This window comes from Pogona vitticeps, chromosome 2 (genome assembly GCF_051106095.1).
Source record: "Pogona vitticeps strain Pit_001003342236 chromosome 2, PviZW2.1, whole genome shotgun sequence".
NCBI classification, from domain to species: Eukaryota; Metazoa; Chordata; class Lepidosauria; order Squamata; family Agamidae; genus Pogona; species Pogona vitticeps.
The window spans coordinates 197,500,455-197,519,383 of record NC_135784.1 but is presented as its reverse complement, the minus strand read 5'-3'; the positions used below and the strand labels follow the sequence as shown (position 1 = coordinate 197,519,383).

Here is an 18,929-nt window from a genome sequence, read left to right as displayed (position 1 = left end):
CATTATGGCTAGAGGAAATAGCTACAGCAGTATAGATGCACTAACACTGATGCAATGTGCTTCTACAGACCTTTCTTCATTAAGAGTTGGGTCAGTTGACCCCTCAGCATTAGCTGTATTTCCGAAAGATAACCACCACGAGCCCCGCATAGATCCTGTTTCCAAGGATTTAGCCAAAGTTAGATCAGTGTGATTTTAATAAGAGTGGATGTGGAAGGGGAGGGGGAAGATGAGAAGATAAAGTTGTACTGTACTCTGCCACTTTGGATAAGATGCTATAAATACTATACAGTAAATATATTTCTACAACTTCAAGATCAACCCATATTTTTTGGATAGCAATGTAATTGTTGCTTTTTAATAATTGAAGCCAGACAAATACAATAGCATTTAAAATTTCTTACTTTTAAAAATCTGTTTATATTAAGTGAGAATATATCTAACTGGGTATTATATTAGTAGATGAAACATTCAGAATCAGCATACAGTACTAACATTTTTATAGATTATAAATAGGAAAAGGATTCCTTTATGATCAGTTGCTTATGATTAGTTTCTTATTACGTTGAAAAACACATTACTACATTAAATGTGAACATTTTCCCCTCTTGAAAATGTGTGGAGCAATCTGTTTGCTGACATAACTGTTTATATAGTTCAACTAATTTTCCTTAATATTGGAAGATTATTCTGAAAATTTAATGGCTAATATCCTATTGTTAGTCCCAATTACAGTAGACATGTTGAATTAATGGGATTAACACTGATGTTGATATACATCCAGCAGTTGATTAAGTAGGTCTACTCTTAGTAGTACCAGTAGGATACTGGCCAAGCAGTCTCATGAAACTGTTTCAATCAGTCAAACAAGTGGTGTAATTACTGTATAAAATTACTTTGAAAGGAGAAAAGGAAAAATGAGGCAACTGAGTTTTTAACACCTTGAAGCAAAAAGGAAGGATATAGTTGTGATGAGAAGAGCGTAAGTAAATTTAGCAGATATATTAAAAGGACACTAATATACATGATGGTAATGACAAGTGCAGCAAATAAATATATATTTGGTTCCTTTTGTGTTTTATATTTATGGCACAGATTGTAGTGCCTACAAACTCACAACAGGAATTAACTGCTGATGCATGCATGCATTCTGCTGCAAGAGGAGGCAGCCTTTGAAAAAAAATATCTCTCCCTCCCTTCATGGGTGGGAACAATTTGGTATGAGTAGATAAACTCTCCAGCACACCCTCTTCTTTTGGTCATGCTTTTGCTCAGTTCTCACAAGTAGCAACTATAGTGTTTGGAGAGAGTTGATGGCTGAGAATAACTGATAATGTCTTTTTGTGAAATCCTCTTTCTTAGATAAGAATGGGGAAAGTTGTTGCTTAAATTAAAATGTATTTTAAATGTACTAGCGTGGCACCTAAGCCTCAGTTTTATTAATAGCAGTTGCTAATTAGATCTTTCATTAGGAAAATTCTTGAAGCAAATAGCTAAACTCAGGGCATGCTGCATTACCATACTGTGTCATCACTCATAAATCTTTGTGACTACATATTTTGTGTATTTTGTGCAGTTTATAAATAGGAGTTTTTGTGCTATTTTTTCATTTAAACGGCAGGTGGGCCATTCATCTCTTCATGATAAGAAAAACTAGGCACTTGTTCCCTAACTTGCATACACATTAAAGAGAGTTGGCTTACTTACATGTTGGCCCTTTGATTTCTGTGTGTAACGTGCAAGTGGGTAGAAGCATTTCCCAAAACCCCAGCTATTCTGACCGTCAAATTCTGGGAGTTGTAGCCCCCAAAAGTAACTTTTCCAAGCTTTTTCATGGCCTTTATATTTCATGGCCTGTATTTCTGTACCAAGTGTTTGCTGGATTTACCTCATAGGCAAGTCTACAGTCATAAATGTGCTTACTAGGCGTCAATGAATGCAGGATTGCATTGAAAGGTTGCAGTATCATGTAAAGTTTGGACTGACTACAATTTGAAGCACGATTGTAACTCAGAAATGGTTCCTTTATTTATTTAAAATATTTTACCCCACCTTTTTCCTTGAAAAGGACCCATGGTGGCTTACAACACTGAAAGACAATATTTATAATTGAAAACAATGAGTATACAAAGTACTGTATAAAGTGCCTTATGTTATTTGCCATGCTTTTTAAAGATGTGTGGTTTTGATTTTACATTTCTTGACTAAGTCCAGTGTCTGGAACAGAAGGCACAGAACTTTGCATGTTGTGTTGCTTTATGTCTATAAATATTTTTGGTATATTTTCATAAACTAGAGTTTTAGACTTCTGTGAAATCAGTTTGGATAGCAAGTCTGGATGTTATTAAAATCTAAAATAGCCAAGGTGTAAAACATTGCTTGTGTCACTTAATGTTGTAAGCCTGTAGAGCTTTCGAAAAATATTTCCCTATAATTTTTAAGTGTCAAGGGGAACCTTTACCTTTATGAGGGGTACTAAGTACAGTAGGACCTGCATATCCATTGGGAATTGGTTGGAAGCCCCAGTGTGGATACTGAAAACGATGGATAATAACAAATTATGTACAGTATAGCAGGGGTCCTCAATCTTTTTCATACTCCGGACCGGCTGAACCTCTGAGGGAGGTGTGGCAGCCCCTCGTGCTCGCGCTCTCTGTCACACACGCGAAGTGGTGGGGGGCGCGCATGCACAGGAGCACCTGCCAACCCACACGCCCACCCCATCCCCCTGCACGCAGGGGCACACTTGAAGGGGTGAGGCAGTGCGTGTCAGTGGCGGCGGTGGAAGCCTGGGAGTCTGAGCATGGCCGGGGTGCTCCCTCCAGCCGCTCACCTCCTGACAGACTCCAACAAGGCGGGGGCGGTGCTCCTCCCTCCCCTCTGTGGCGGGAAATGCAAATGGCGAGGTGCGATGACTACCGATGCGGCTGCCCGGGCGAGCAGCCGCTGGTGCAGGTTCAGCAGCACTTTTATTTCAAGCCAAAGAGAACAGCAAACACCCAATTGTTCTTCATTTTGGTACTGAAGAAATAAGCAAACAAAGTGGGGGAAGAAGCTATTTAGGACAGGTATCTGAGAGCATGCCCTTAGGGGAAGAAAAGACAATGTAGGGTGACAAGAAAGAGCAGGAGGATGAGAAGCACATGGGGGGGGTGCTCTAATTCTGTAGGGAAAACTACAAATTCGTGGCACCTTCAGAAGGAAGGAAGGCAAGCCGAACTAGCGTGGGTATTTAGATGTTAAATGGAGGGGGATGTGGAGGAGGACGGGAGATGCTGGAAGACGACCAGGAGGAGGAAGAGATGAGGTTCAAAGCCCACCGGGAAGAAGGGGGTGAAAAGAAACGGGGAGAAATCCCATAGATGCAAAGGTGAGAAGGGAATTATGCGACATGAGAATAATTCCCAACTCCCTTCTCAGCTTGGACATCACGGAAACTTTCACCAAGGCTTGGAAGGAGAAAAATGGAGCAACAACAAATATAAAAGACATGGACCATGAGGGTGGAATGGGGACCTTCTTCCCCTCCCCTCCTCCCCACAACTCTAGGCATGGCTTTGAGCCTGCTCATCTCCCCCCCCCAGTCGCCCCTGCTGAGAGAGAGAGAGACACGCTCTCCATTCATGCCCGGTGCTGCCGTTGCAAGGGTGGTGGGGAGCGGATTCCTAGAGAGCCCCATTCACCTCCACTCACCCTATTTTGCCCCCCGCGGGTGCTGACGATGACTCTTCCCTCCCTCCTGTTAAGTGGCGCCTGTTCCCCACCCTCCCGATTTTGCATTGACAGAGCCCACCTGGCACTTCCTCGCCTCGCAACTGGATCCTGGTGCCTCCTTCAGGAAGTCCCGTCCCCCCTGGAAGGCTGGTGGATTGAGGAGGGAAGGAGGGCTGCTGAGGGCAGCGAGGAATGCCCACCACGGCCTCGTTGGAGACCGCCAGGAGGCAAGCAGCCGGAGCACCCGGCTATGCTCTGGGCCACCCCCGTTGCCGCCGCCATGCCACAAAGACAGATCTCCCGCCCCCCGCACTCACTCCCCTCCCCACAGCTGCTTTGCACATGCGGGTGCATGCCTGAAAGGGTGAAGGAGCACTCACATCGGCGCTGGCACGCGTGTGTGTGTGCAAAAAGCAGCTGTGGGGAAGGGAGCGCGTGCGGGGGGTGGAGGTCTGTCCTCGCGGCCCAGTCCGGCTCAGGCCAGGGACCAGTACTGGGCCGGGGACCGGGGGTTGATGATTGCTGCTGTATAGTCTTTGTCAACGAGATTTCATACCAAGGTCTTTGGCTCCCTCTAGTGCTCAGTTCTTGTATTATATGTGAAATTAGTTTTTTTTTTTCTGGGTTTTTTCCTTTTAAAATTTTCAGGTGGTGGATAAGTGAAATCGTGGATACTGGTCCTGTAGAGCAGTGGTTTTTAACCTTTGTTGCTCAGATGCTTTTGAACTGCAACTCCCAGAAACCCCAGTCAGCACAGCAGGTGGTGAAGGCTTCTGGGAGTTGCAGTCCGAAACTCCTGAGTAACCCAAGGTTAAGAACTAGTGCTGAAGTGTAGAGGACCAAAATTGCCATTTTAAAAAATTGCCTATCACAGTAAAAATTAAGATAAATTATACAGAATAACATACCTCTGGTTTTAGTTCTCTCTCATATGTATTCTGTTTGATAACCTGTACTGAAACATTCATGGCTTGCTTGCCTCACCACCCACTTTAAACGGTTCTTTTTTTTTTCCCAATTGAAGGTCATTTTGCATGGCTGAACAAATTTCAGAGTTGTGGGATCTAATTTTTCCCCCTGAGGACATCCTTGAGATATGCTTTTTGGAGTCATGTGGGAAATAATGGCTAGGAGATGGTTGAGCCTAATGCGAAATCATGTCTCATCGGAGAGGATCAGTTACCTTCAGCACTCTATGATCCATACATTAAATGATTTAAACGCTCAAATACAAATCTATATATCTGAATTACTTCAATGATTTTAATGTAGAATTAGCAAACTAGCTAGCACATCTTGCATAGAGACCTGCTTAAAGTCAACTGATTAATATTTGTATTTTCTAATTAATACTCATGGTTTACTTGTAAGGAAAACCGAGGCTAAGAGATTAATCATTAGCAGCAAAGTATGCATTGCAGAGACTTTTTAAATGTATGTTCTTGTTTTGTTATTAGTCAATTGTTGGAAGTCAATAACTCTGCATAAAAGTCTGCCGGTAGATTCTTCTCTTTATCTGTGGCATGCATCACTTCGTATATAGAATAGTGGTACAGTAATTGGATAGCAAAGTAATTTAGATTAGCCTATGACATGTCAGAAGAGAATTCTAGTTCAGAATTCTGTCTTCAGCGTAAAAGTTAATCCTTATCACCTCTGTCTTACCCTGTTTTACATCCTGCTGTGTCAAAATGTCAATTATGAGCTGTTCTGGAAGGGCTTTTTCTGTTTATACTATGACCATTCAGCAAGTTAAAATGCTGAATGAATGCCCATGCTGTGCATTTTAGAGAAAAGCACAAAGCATAGTATGAAAGTATGCATACTTTATTTATTTATTTATTTATTTATTTATTTATTTATTTATTTATTTATTTATTTATTTATTTATTTATTTATTTATTTATTTATTAGGTTTCTACCTCGCCCCCCCAGACAGCGTCTACTAGCCATGCACAAAAATATTTGTGGTACTACAGAGTGTTTCTATTCAGGTTTACCAATGTTCCCATCTGCCCTTTTTTTTTCTGTTCAGGGAACATGGTCAGTCTTTGTCAGCCTATTTTGGATTTTTTTTTTTTTTGCCTCCCCACTTGGAAGTGAAGTAGTGGGTCTGGTGGACACATTCCTATCAAAGTGACCTTGAATTCTTAGATTTCTTTGTGCGTGTCTCTGGATAGGTCTCAAAAAGAGGGATACCTTGACAATTTGTTGGTTCTTTTATACTGTCCATATTTCAAGAGAAAGTTAGACAGCCATCTGTCCGATATACTTTCATTTGGATTTATGCATTGATCAGGGAGTTGGACTCCATTCCACTCCTCTCACGTAGTTCATTTTGTCTTCTTTCTGCCTCCTAGTTTCTTAATATTCCATGCCATTCAGTTTTTCTTGGGCTGTTGTTAGAGGTTCCCGTTTTGGGGTTTTTTTTTTAATCATCTTTTTGTTTTAAGTACAATATCTGCAAACCTCAAGGATTACTGCAAGTCTGATAATACCTTTTTGTTTAAGGGTAATGTTCATTACGTTAGTAATAAAAAGCAGGGAAAGACTGAAACTGCTGTAAGAAGAAATTATTTGTAACTTAGGAAATTAACTAAGCTTCTATTCTGCCCACTTCCCATATTTCTGCAGTGATGCCTTAGTGTTACAGTCAATAAATAGATATTTCAAAGACAATGGGTTGATTGCTGAGAAATGCGCATGTTAACGGGATGGCAGAAACTAACTTCCTGAAGTAGATGACCAAAGTGGTCAAAACAATAAAGATGCCAATATGACTTCCTGAAGTAGGATAGCAATCCCTCCCCCACCAATTTTCAGGGATTCTCCACAGCTGCCCCCCCCCCAATAAAGTTTGGATGAGTTATAGGGTTGCCACAGAGGCGGGGAGACTCCTACTGAATCCACATTTGCCTGGACCCAACCCACTGACTTGTAAAAGTTGATTTTTCCTTTGTTCAGAGTGAGTCTAGAGTTACTGTTAACACTTATTTAACTGTCCATATGAAATCGTTTGATATAGAATAAAATAAAACAACTTGTTGACAAAAATAACAGCTGCGTAAATTGCATGCCAGACTTCAGGCAGTTTCTTGGTTTTGTTTGGAGTTGGAAGTATGCTTTTAATAATTTTATTTAAAAGAAACAGTTGCAATACAGTACTTCTCTTCCATGTCCGTATTTAAAATGTTGTATTTTTAATGTCAAGTTTTTTTTAAATAGGCCTTCCTCATCCCATAAACAGGTAGCTAGGTAGCTGTTAGTCAATTAATCTTGTATGCCTGAACCAGTCTCTTTTTTTAATATGATCACATAAGAAAAGAGATTACAGTATTATTGTCTTACTGCTTTCTCAATACAGTATGCATGGGAGCATTGTTCTGGGCTGACTGCTTTCATTCCCCAAAGTGGAAACATTCTAGGACTGAACAACATTTTAGCCAACACATGTCCTTGAATGTCTGTTTTCATTGTAATCTTGAAAATATTCTGTGGATAGCTTTTTATTCTCCACTCTATAGAGTGGTCACTCTCTGTATAATACTTTATATTTAGTGAAGCTGCCAAAAACACTGCTATATTGCATCCTTTTCCTACCATTCTCCTGCTTGCCCTTTTTTCTGTGACCTGTTTTCGGTGTGCAGCACAGAAGAGGCCTGAAGAGGCTGGAGATTTCTATAGTAGTGTGACAGACCCACCATGCTCCTTGTGGCCTAACCCTTTATGAACTGGATATAATAATCATTAAACACAGAATGTGTGTTTTCTTAATGAAATGCTTATACAGTAATCCATTCTCCTCTTATTGCAGTTTATACCAAATATAGGAATATTGAAACTTACACAATTTTTTAAAAAAATTGTGTGTAATGCTACAGAAAGCATCTTCATATTCTTTTGAATTTAGTTTTTTCTTATAATACAGTGTAACAGAATAGCACTGAGAAAGTCTGCTATTGACAGATTATAATTCAATACACATTGTATTTAACATCTTCATTTTCTATTTCATTTTCATCAACATTTTTTAATTGTGATGCTCTGTATCTCTCACACTGGAACGTTTGTCTCTTTATAGCCATTCTCTGTGGCCTGGTGGCCACCTTCTTTACGATCAGCAGCTGGGGCATCCATTTTACCTGTTTCTGGGCATTAAATACAGAGAAGGGGGAAAGTAACAAATACAGTACAGGTACACAAATGTATCCACCAGCTGTTAACTCCAGGATATGTCTCAGTCATGTCTGCATGGAAATTTCCTGCTCTGTTCTGTTGTAGAAACCTGAAGCCTCCCCAAAACATGAGTTCAGTGGTGTGATGAATTTTGCGTTGCCTCTTCAGTCATTCCATTCAGACTTTGATGCCCCATTAATTTACCACATTTTCAAAGCTGACTCCTAGGGATCCATCTGGGATCACATGAGCCAAAACAATGCATCTGCACACTGAAAATGTGCTTGTTTGGGGAGCAATTTGTACATAGGTAAGGCTGAGGTTGCAGTCCTGAACACACGTTGTACACAATAAGGCTTATATCTGAATGAAACATTCATAATAATGTATGGAGGGGTTAACTAGAATTTAAAAGAAATTGTCCATATGCCACACTTTTGTGCTAGATCAGATCAACAGAGATGTGCAAATATATTCTCATTGGTCTGTTTTCAACTCCGAAACTCGCTTCTAGTACAAAGCCCATGTTTGTTTATCCTTCTGAAGGTAGTATGAAGTCGTTTATTGAAAGAGGATTCTCATGGCCTGAGCTAGGGGGCATTAGTAATGATTAATCAGTGTAATTAGAAGTTTTTCAGATAGATGTACCGGTATTTCATACCATAATAAAAGACCTGTAAATATGCATTTATATAGCATGTCTAATTTTACCAAGTGTAATTCTCTGTAGCTGGTGGAGTTGAAGCACCTGGCACTTTAATCTGTCCTGTGCCTCTTTGGAGAGAAGAGCCAGCATGTGCCACCTTGGGCATGCTGCATGGTCTCAGCGCGCTATCAACCTCTGAGTACTTTATACCTAGAAAGTCCTGGGAAATGTTATATAAACCAGAATCAATTGGGTGGCAGTTTTTTTATTATTATTATTATTATTATTATTATTATTATTATTATTATTATTATTATTATTATTATTATTATTATTATTATTATTATTATTATTATTATTATTATTATTATCATCATCATCATCATCATCATCATTATCATCATTATCATCATTATCATCATCTCTCTACATATTAGATGCTTTCATCTGTTTTTCAAGGACTTGTATCTGTTGTTTGTGTCTTGCTCTAGGTCCAAGAGCTTGTTCTTGACAACTGCAGATCAAATGAAGGCAAGATTGAGGGGTTGTCAGAAGAGTTTATCAACTTGGAATTTCTCAGCTTAATAAACGTTGGACTGACCTCTGTCTTGAATCTCCCTAAGCTTCCCAAATTAAAAAAGGTAAGGTGCCGTCTGTTCTCTAATGTTGATGAGTGGCCAGGAAACAGAAGTGGGGTGAATTGCAAGATCTGCCCAAGCCTTCCTAATTCCAGTTTTCATATTGATGAACGCAGGGGTTGGTTTTGTTATTTGATCACTTCTGACATAGATTCCACATGTTCCTTGCCCTTCATTGAAAATTTAGTGCTCAAAACAATTTCAGAATGCTTGAGGGGTCATTTCAGAGGTCATCCATGGATTAAACATCTGACAGGATCCCATGCCAGCTGTGCAGAACTCTTCCAGCAACAGCCTGTTGTCTTGGGTGTTCATCGAGACCCGACTCTACACCTATTTTTTGTTTTGGAGCTTTTCAAGCCATGGGTAATAACTAGCTTAGGTGAGAAAGTAGTCGGGAAAGAGCTCTTTCTGCTTCAAAATGCCAAGAGAATGTTTGGCAGTGTATAAATTCAGTAAATAAACAAAAAGGGGGTGCAACATTGAACAAAAAGTGATTGGAAGTTTTAAAAAAACACATTTGAATCATAGGATGAGGAAGAGCAAGGTGAATGAATATACTATATAATATCCTGCTAGCTGTACCTGTTGCTGGTGGTGCGACCTAGAGCATGCTCCACCTTTGCTGAAGGCAACACCCAAAGTGCATTGTAGTCTCTGGATTCTACCTCTTTCAAAGGGCAGCAGCACTGAAGAGGGATGGAAAGCCTTTGAAGTGACACGGAGGTGGTGTAGTTTGGTAGCTCATGGTGGTATTTCCAAGAGGCACAATATTGCTGTGTGTTACTGTACAGTATTTGCATGTGAGCTCTCCTTTTCTCTTCTCCATCCCTTAGTCTGCCGATAGTGTAATCCAACATGGACGGTGGTTGGAGATTCTGTCATTTAAAGTCTAAAACATTAAGGGGTCAAAGTTTGAGAACCATTGATCTAACGTCATGTCTCACTTCACCACTAAATATCACTTCGCAACCAAGATATTGGTTAATATTATTATTGTTTCAATTTATATATTGCCCCATTGTGCTAGAGCTGTCTCTGGGCGTTTTACAGTTTAATTATGCAGACTACACATTGCCTTTCCAGCAAGCTGGGTATTCAATTTACCAACCTCAGAAGGAGAGAAGGCAGAGTCAACCTGGAGCTGCTACCTGTACCTGTCGGAGTCCAACTCAGGTGGCTTGACTGACATACTGCAGTTTAACCACTGTGCCACAGGGCTCGCTCTTATATGTTAATTGTCCTGTACTATGTACAGTATTTCCAAAATGCTTTAGCAAATACATGGGTGCCTCGCTTTACGATTGCCCCGCATTATGATGAATCTGCTTTACAACGATCGTTTTGCGATTGTAATTGCGATCGCAAAACGGTCTAAATGGGGGAATTTCGCTTTGCGATGATTGGTTCTCTGCTTCGGGAACCGATTCTTCGCAAAATGATGTTTTTTAAACAGCAGATTGGCTATTTCGAAATGGCCACCGGGTAATTAAAATGGCTCCCCGCTGTGTTAGGGACGGATTCCTCACTATACAGGCAGCGAAAATGGCCGCCGTATGGAGGATCTTTGCTGGACTGTGAGTTTTTACCCCATTGGAACGCATTGAACGGGTTTCAATGGGGTTTTTATTTTCGCTTTACGATGTTTTCGCTTAACAGCGATTTTCCTGGAATGGGTTATCGTCGTTAAGCAAGGCACCACTGTAATTTGAAGGACAGTTTGTAGATCTTTTGCCAATTACATTCCTAATCTAGTTGGAACAGTTTAACACTACAGCCCCATTTCTCAAGGAGAAAGATAGTTGTGAAGAAAAATAATTTTGCGCAGTGGCATAGATTTTCCAGAAAATGTTCTATGCCTTAAATTGATTGGGATTTAATGTATCACATTTTACTTACCTTTACTTTAAAAAAAGAAAGAAAGAAAAGATTCTATATTGAGTCTCTGTTTTTGTATAATTATCTCAAGTTTAGATAACTTGCCCTCGATTAGTATTCAAAAAGTATATTTGGATAGGCAAATCTGTGGTTGAAGCTCTGCAAGGAGGAAATCAAATTAGGGAGTGGTGAGCATGTTCTTTGTTCCAGATTCCCTGAAGTTGTTTTTTCTTAGCGAGAGCGGCAAATGTTATGCATTAATATATAATTGTGTAGTTAGATCTTTCTGCTACCTGTTTCTTGGGCAGTTTATAACTAGCTGAGCCCTGAGGGCAGTTTTACTAATGGGTCTGTAGTTTCTAGTAGTGCAAGAACACTAAGTCCCCATAATTAGAGTTAGGATTCTTGTGTCAAAAAATCAAAACCCTCGCATCTAATTCTTGATCAATTGAGCCTTCCTTTTGTAGGTAATTGTTGTGAAACTTAAGGTTTTTGGCTTTGTCTGGAGTGCACAGTTATCTCTGAGATTATGTGCAATTGGCTTACAGTATACTTCTCTCTAGTTGGCGGATCTGATTTCTGAGGTCTTCCACCGGCAACCAGTCTTGGAGAAGGGGGCGTTAAAATTGAAGACAAGAAACTTTAACTATGATAAGAGCTGTTTTAATACATACGCTAAACAAAGCAGACCAGCATTTAAAACACCAAAACATTCATAGCCCACATAATTTGGGGGGCTTGGAAACATAGTCAGTCTGTAGTGAAGCTGAGAAATGTTTGGGGAGCAGTGTTTGGCTTCTTGGGTCAAGATGATTGCATTCTTTGGGTGTTATTCAGGACCAAACCTACAAACACTCTTGATCCCAAATTTTCTGGAAACCCTCATCTTGTATGTTTCTCAGGAAATGATGCAAAATAAGGCTATGTGTAAATATGCTCAGTTTGCAAGGAAATTAGAATTTCCTTTGTATGCTTATCTGGATTTTATTTGATTTGGAGTATAAACTGATAGATGGTATTCCTTAAACTCAGTACTAAACAGGTAATAGAATGATGCTGCAATACAGCTGGCTTTGGAAACCTCTGTGTTCGTTTTGTAATTACTATGTTGAGGAAAGAGCATATCTAGCTAGAATGTGTGAGGAAGACAAAGAATTTTCAGTATATCAGATTGTGGTTCCCAAAATTCTTTGGGGAGGAAGCCATGACGGTTACACTGGTAGAAAAAATCTAAATTTCTGACATGAATAGGCTTGAGCAAATTTAATTTACTAAATGGCTGGGGCAACAACTGCATTATGATAGTTCTGTTAAAGGTAAGCTGACGTGGTGTAATCAGGAACTTCCCTGACAATATGACCTTTTATGTTGGTGGCTAAAGAGCTTGAGCGTTTTTGCACGAATTATTAGGTATCATAAAATGTCTTATTTTCCTTTTTGTTAATGTAAATATTTGACCTTCATGAATTTTCCTATATTTTTATCCCAATATTAGGATTTTTTTTTTAATTTTTTTTTTTTTTTTTTTTTTGGATTTGAACCATACCGTTTATTTGTTAACTTATCTGCTCTCCTTGTTGCAGCTTGAACTCAGTGACAACAGAATTTCTGGAGGTCTTGATGTATTAGCAGAAAAACTTCCTAACCTCACACATCTCAACCTCAGTGGAAATAAACTGAAAGATATTAGTACCTTGGAGCCATTGGTATGTCATCCAGCTGTTTGTGAGGTTTAAAAGATGAAATTGTCATTGAAAGGGTGATATAGACCTTGTAGCCTCAAAAAGACAAAATGTATTTTATCCATGATTTGTCTACGAAAAGACATGTGATTTGGGATTGGCTTTGTTTCACCATGATGCAGCCTAGTTATTCATTCTTAACTCACTTGCTACCAATCCACTTGACATTTAATGTATTTAAAACAGTGAATTAAAACCGGAGTTTAAACTTCTGCCTGTGTGCCGTGCAGCCTAATGCTGTTGAATATGGAACATCACTTTAGTCAGTATGGAATATGAGAAAAAAAATAAGAGAGCAGCCCTATTACTGAAGAAAATTGCTTGTACCCTATTTTTTTAAGGATTTCCTTAAAATAATGTAGTCTAAAATTGAGATTTAGGTCAAGAAATATATTTAAAAACAGAGCTTGGGGGAAAATGGATTACAATCAACAGAATCCCCTAGTCATCATGGGAGATAGCATGGCTACTGGCCATGCTATTGGGGGAAGCTGGCAGATGAAAAAGGAAGTTGTCCAAGCTCAGGAAAAGGGGGTCATTTAAGGCCAGTTCACACAGTTGCTAGAAGTTATATAACTTTGCATAAACTGTACTGACTAAGCATGTAAAGGGAAGGCAATTTTACATTTTTGAATGCTTTCCTAAGATTGTAAGCTGTCTCCTTGGTGGGTGGGTGTAGGATTTTAGGAAGGTAGGGGTACACAGAGGAACTCTACATGTCGGCAAGTCACATGCTAGGGAGATGGGTTTAGTGTAGCCTTCCTGAGAAATTGTTTGTTTGTTTGTTTGTTTTTTTACTACACAGGCTGTGCAGAAAATGATGTTTAAATTGAAGTGGTCCCCGATTGTACTCACTCCCGAATCAGGCATAGGGAACGACTGGCCTATGTGCCTGACTTTGTCCACACGATCTCTAGAGGGTCTCCATCAAAAAGAAAATGAGTCCCTGCTATAATATTTGATCACTGAGCAGAGATAAACAGTGCAAATTCTTCTTGATGGACCCCATCCCATCACAACTGGTGGATTTCACTGTTATATCTTCCTGCATGAAGGGGTTTCACTCGTCCACTTTCCCTATGTGAGAAGCTTCAGAAACCAGTTGGAGACCTAACAAGGTCATCAGGTGTGACCACTTTCTCTGATGCCATTCTGTCTGGGAAGCAAGGGGCAACCTGAATCTTAAAGAATCTGAATTTTCTACATAAGGAGGATTACTGAGAAATATATATATACACGAGTCCTTGAAGTAAGTTAGTAGACATGGTTTCTCATTTATCCTGTGACTTGAAATATGAAATACATATGGAGCAGTTCTCAGTGTTATTATTGAACAAAAATATAGTAGAGCTAAGAATGTTTGGGTTAATTGCAGTGTATATGATAATAATCCTTGATTTGAAAACACGGTGTTGTGGTAGAGTATATATCAATGCATTGTAATGTAATATTAATCTGCTTATTTAATGGTTTCCCCCTCCCCCCCCCCCACAGTTCAATTTATGGTCCTGCAAGGACATGGTCATATGGTTATATATGATGGCAGTGTAGTAAAAAATACTTTATACAAGTGTTTGTACAGTGCTCAGTATGCTTCACATACATGCTGCTGTAACCCATACAGTACGCTGTAGAGTAGATAAATATTACTCTGTTTTGCAGAGAGAGGTCTGAAGCTGGGAGACTAGGATGCCTAAGGCTACCTCCAGCAGAGGCAAAATTTGAGCCAAGGGTTGCTTGATTCACAGCTCATTGCACTACAGCGTACCAAGCAGAGTGCACAGCAAGGAGAAGAAATTTGCCGCCTTCCAGATGTTGGATTACACCTTCATTGTCCCTTATGATTGGTCATGTTAGCTTGGCTGAAGGAAGTGGCAGTCTGATAACATATGGGGAGATACGAGTTCTCTGCCCCTGGTGTAAAGCATGTGAGATAAGTAATGACAGTGAGGATGAAATAGCTCAGCTCCCCCTTTTTTAAGGAAGGAGAGCTAGATTGCATTTCCATGAAATTATAAAGTTTCCTCACAAAAAAAATTAGAATAAGATGTCTGAACCTTATTACCTTGTGCTATCAAGGCTTCAGTCAGTCAGAGCTTGTGGCAGAATTTAAAGTACATTCTTCTCCCTAAATGCCCATGATTGTACTCTAGTTCATCGGCATGGAACTAATTTGAACTTGTTTTTAATTCAGAAAAAATTGGACTCCCTGAAGAGCCTTGACTTGTTCAACTGTGAGGTAACAAACCTAAATGACTACCGAGAGAGTGTCTTCAAGCTTCTCCCCCAGCTTGTCTACCTGGATGGGTATGACCAAGAAGATAAAGAAGCTTCCGACTCAGACGCCGAAGTAGATGGTGTGGATGAAGAAGATGAGGAAGGTGAGATTAAATAGTGTTAATGGTGGGCTGGAGCTAATTCCAGGGCACAGCCAAGGTGTCACTGGCTTAAAAATGGGATTTGGTTCACTTTGGTTCAGAAGTGGACCGCGGAAGGTCAGTGTTGGTGACAGTGGCCCAGATTGTACCACCATTTCCTACCATTAGAAGCAGAATAAAACAGTGCTCTTAAGATAAGAAGGTGAAAAGGGAGTTCGGGGCACCGTAGTGGAAGTCACATTTAAGTTCCTGTAGAAGGCTGCTTGTGCTCAGGCAGCTGACTTTGCACCTCTGGTTGAGTCAGACATTTGCAGATTATGTGGTGTAAAACCGAGAGTGAGAGCAACAGGAAGCATCTAGTCATTATGGTAGTTTATTGTGTAACATGTGAGAGCCACTCTCATATTTCAGGTTGCAAATACTGTTAGGCTAGCTGTGGGTAGAGTGCACGAATGCATGTTCTTTTTAGTTGCAGCCACAAAAGAGCTCTAAAGTTGTTTTGCTGTCCTGGAAACACATTCCAGCAGCTGTAAGGAACAACTCAGGACCAGGAGAGATCTTCTTTGTATCTTTGTCTGCGAGGCTTGATCATTAGCAGAGATGGGCACAAACGGTGGATTGGCATGGTTGCCTACACAGGTGTTCTGAAGGCACCATGTGCTTCCCTCCTCTGACAGTCACCCACTCGGGCAAGGAGGCAGGGCAGGGAAGCCCGCAGCACTGCTTTTGAGTGGGTGGCCACCTGGATGGGGTAGAGGAGGGAAGTTCATGCTGCTCCTAGTGAGCGGGCGATTGCCCAAAGGAGGTGGGGGAGGGAAGTGTGTGGCATCAGCAGAAGACCTGTACAGGTGCCAGGCTTAAATGTGGTTTGTGCCCATCTCAGTTGTGTGTTTTAGACCCATTTCAGGCAGTTGGCATCCCTCATACAATGTTAGGAGGGAAGCACTGGTGGGCTTCCAGTTTGGCACTGTTGATTGGAGGGTTTAGTTATATGAGCATTGTTTTGCATAATGGTGAATTGGCAAGAATTGCTAGGTAATACGGGCATTTTTCCCCTCACCCCAACATCTCCACGATAAAAATTCAGCTTTAAGTCTCCTGTCGTGTTGTGGTTCCCCCCTTGTTTTCAAAGACGGTTGAGAAATTAAAATGATGTTTTGCAGTCTGTACCGAGAACATACTGTATCTGCTAATGCATTTGATTAAGGTTTTTAATTCAGTTGTCATGGTTAGGACAATCGGATTTTGTAGGTAGCTCTTCAGACCTTTCTCTTGTTTTCAGAAGGCGAGGAGGAGGAGGAAGAGGAAGAGGAGGATGGTGAAGAGGAAGAGTTCGATGAGGAGGAGGAGGATGAAGAAGGGGAAGAAGGAGAAGATGAAGAAGATGAAATCAGTGGAGAGGTTGGTTCACAGTATTTCCTGCCTTTTACTTTTTCTTTGTCGAACCCTTTTCATGGTTATTCACCAAGGAGCATAAGAAAAGGGGGGTTGTTTGTTTGTTTGTTTAAGCAACTGGACTCGACTGTCTGCCATCCTTAATGGTGAAATTCTTGGGTTTGCTCAATATTGTCTGAGATGTGCCCTTAATGTATGTCCTCAGACTGCCCAATTCCAGCATAGCTGAAATGAAGAAACATGTGGTCCAGCTTATGTTGCTGTGTCTCTGTATAGTGCACACAGTCCAGCAGAAGCTTGGTAGCTACAACAGTTGAGGTACCTGTAGAGACAGAACGAGGAGAACACAAGTCTGTTTCTACACATGTCAAATAGTCATTCCTCATTCTCCAGCAGAAATTGCAAACTCTTCCAATTCTGTTGAGCAAAATTTCCACCTTTCAGTAGCAACGATGATCTTGCTTTTTTCAGGAGGAGGAGTTTGGGCGTGATGGGGAGGAGGAAGATGAAGAAGAGGAGGATGAGGATGAAGGTATGTTTAAAAAACTTCATGCCAACTCTTTAATTTTACAGAACCTGATGATGACAGGGTAAGAGATGCCAGTGGGACAATATACATCCAAGATCTTGGAAGTTGATGGCAAATATTTGTCTAAATATTGTTTGTGCCTCATTTCTTGGCACAAAGAAATACAGAATCTAAACTGCTGGTTAAAATTGAAAGTCACTGTTGACAGTTTATTCAGTGTGGCTTAAAAAATGGTACCACTGTGTGCCTTGGCATCTGTGTGTAACAACCCTGTATACATTGCATTGAAAACTAATAGTGGGAGGGTAGAGAGAAAGAGTTCCATTTTAAACTAGAAGTGCCGATAAAAAACACAATATTGCAGACTGCAGAACTCTCAATTCATTTTTCTTCCCGTTTCTTTGGTTCCTGGGGGTCTTGGCTTCACTGCTCAGATGAACCAGTAGCTTTTTAGTTCTTATGGCAATGGAACAGACTTCATTCTTTATTCCTTCAGCTGAGAATTGTGAAGCATGAACTGTATTAATGGTACCTGAAACGCAGGACCTGAGAAATCTGTTTTCCAACTCCTGTGTGAATAATGGTTGTTGTGGGTTTTTCGGGCTCTTTGGCCGTGTTCTGAAGGTTGTTCTTCCTGACGTTTCACCAGTCTCTGTGGCTGGCGTCTTCAGAGGACTGGAGTAGGAACTCTGTTGGGTTGAAAAAGATGTCAATCGCTCCCACAGACTTGATTTTTGCATGCTGCTTTCTAAGCAGACTTTGCTAACAGGTGCTTTTGCCCATTTCTGGAGCTATTTTTTGCTTATACTGTGTCAGGCTACATTTTGTCCAGAACCTTGTCTTTGTGGAATCCAAGTTAGATTTATAAGACTGTATGATCCCTATTCAGGGCACAAAGGGAACTTTCTAGTCTAGCCCTCTTCATCCCTGCTTCCTCACCCTCTGACACATGAAGAGTGATGAGTTTGAAGCAGGAGATCTTTCCACACTCCTGACTCATGGACATCACAGATAGCAGAGGTCTTCCTCTTCAGACTTCATGCCCTCGTGTGTGTGTGTGTGTGGGGAGCAGAATTATGGACGTGGCGAGGCTAGCTTCTGGGCATGATGAGCTTACTCTTGACACATAATCGCTGACTAGAGCTACCGTTGTATCTGTCCTTCATCAGCCATTATGAGAAACATTTTTTCTCTCCATATCATTGTGCAGATGAAGAGGAAAGCGGGAAAGGTGAAAAGAGAAAAAGAGAACCAGATGACGAAGGGGATGAAGAAGATGACTAAGGCCTTCTGTGCCCCCAAAGGACTGTTCAGTATTGCTTGGGCCACCCCTTGGATGATCTGTAACTTGAGGAGCACGTGAGACACATCTCTAGTCATCTAACCACCCACCCACCCCTCCCCCAGGTGCAGCACTCAAAAGAGCCAAAGAGTCGGCCATTCCAGTGACATTCCACACACCCTGCCGCTGATCTCTCCTGGTGGTTACAGATCTCGCCCTCTCGGGCTGGCACCTTCACTTATCCTCTTGGGGTTCCCAGGCCTTCATTTCCCACCGTTGCCATAGCAAGAAGAACAAGTGTGATGGGTCAGTCCTGGTTTTCAGGGGTACACACACTACCCACCGAAGGTAGTCCCCTTTTTACTTTCTGCGTAACGAGGCTTTGTAAATATAGTCCTGATGTTTTGGGGACTGTTCTTCATGCTTTGCTTTCCCTGCCTTCCTTTTCCTTTTCTAAGCTGTTGGATATTTTTTACATTAGGATGTTTTATGCAACAACAGAAAAGTATTTTTAAGAACTTGAATGAAATAAACGTTATTTGGTAAACTAA

General features: G+C 40.8%; 1 protein-coding gene across 2 annotated transcripts in view; it reads left to right on the top strand.

Moving 5' to 3' along the window:
• ANP32B (acidic nuclear phosphoprotein 32 family member B) overlaps nucleotides 1-18,929 on the top strand; it is a 21,975-nt gene extending 3,046 nt beyond the window's left edge. The window contains exons 2-7 of one of the 2 annotated variants that reach the window (XM_020791324.3): nucleotides 9,028-9,177; nucleotides 12,636-12,758; nucleotides 14,989-15,175; nucleotides 16,458-16,573; nucleotides 17,039-17,099; nucleotides 18,307-18,929. In XM_020791324.3, the coding sequence (XP_020646983.1) occupies nucleotides 9,028-9,177; nucleotides 12,636-12,758; nucleotides 14,989-15,175; nucleotides 16,458-16,573; nucleotides 17,039-17,099; nucleotides 18,307-18,380 (711 nt within the window). In that variant the 3' untranslated portion in view covers nucleotides 18,381-18,929. Of the gene's footprint in view, nucleotides 1-9,027; nucleotides 9,178-12,635; nucleotides 12,759-14,988; nucleotides 15,176-16,454; nucleotides 16,574-17,038; nucleotides 17,100-18,306 lie in introns of both variants that reach the window. The other variant, XM_020791323.3, reaches the window with a different exon arrangement.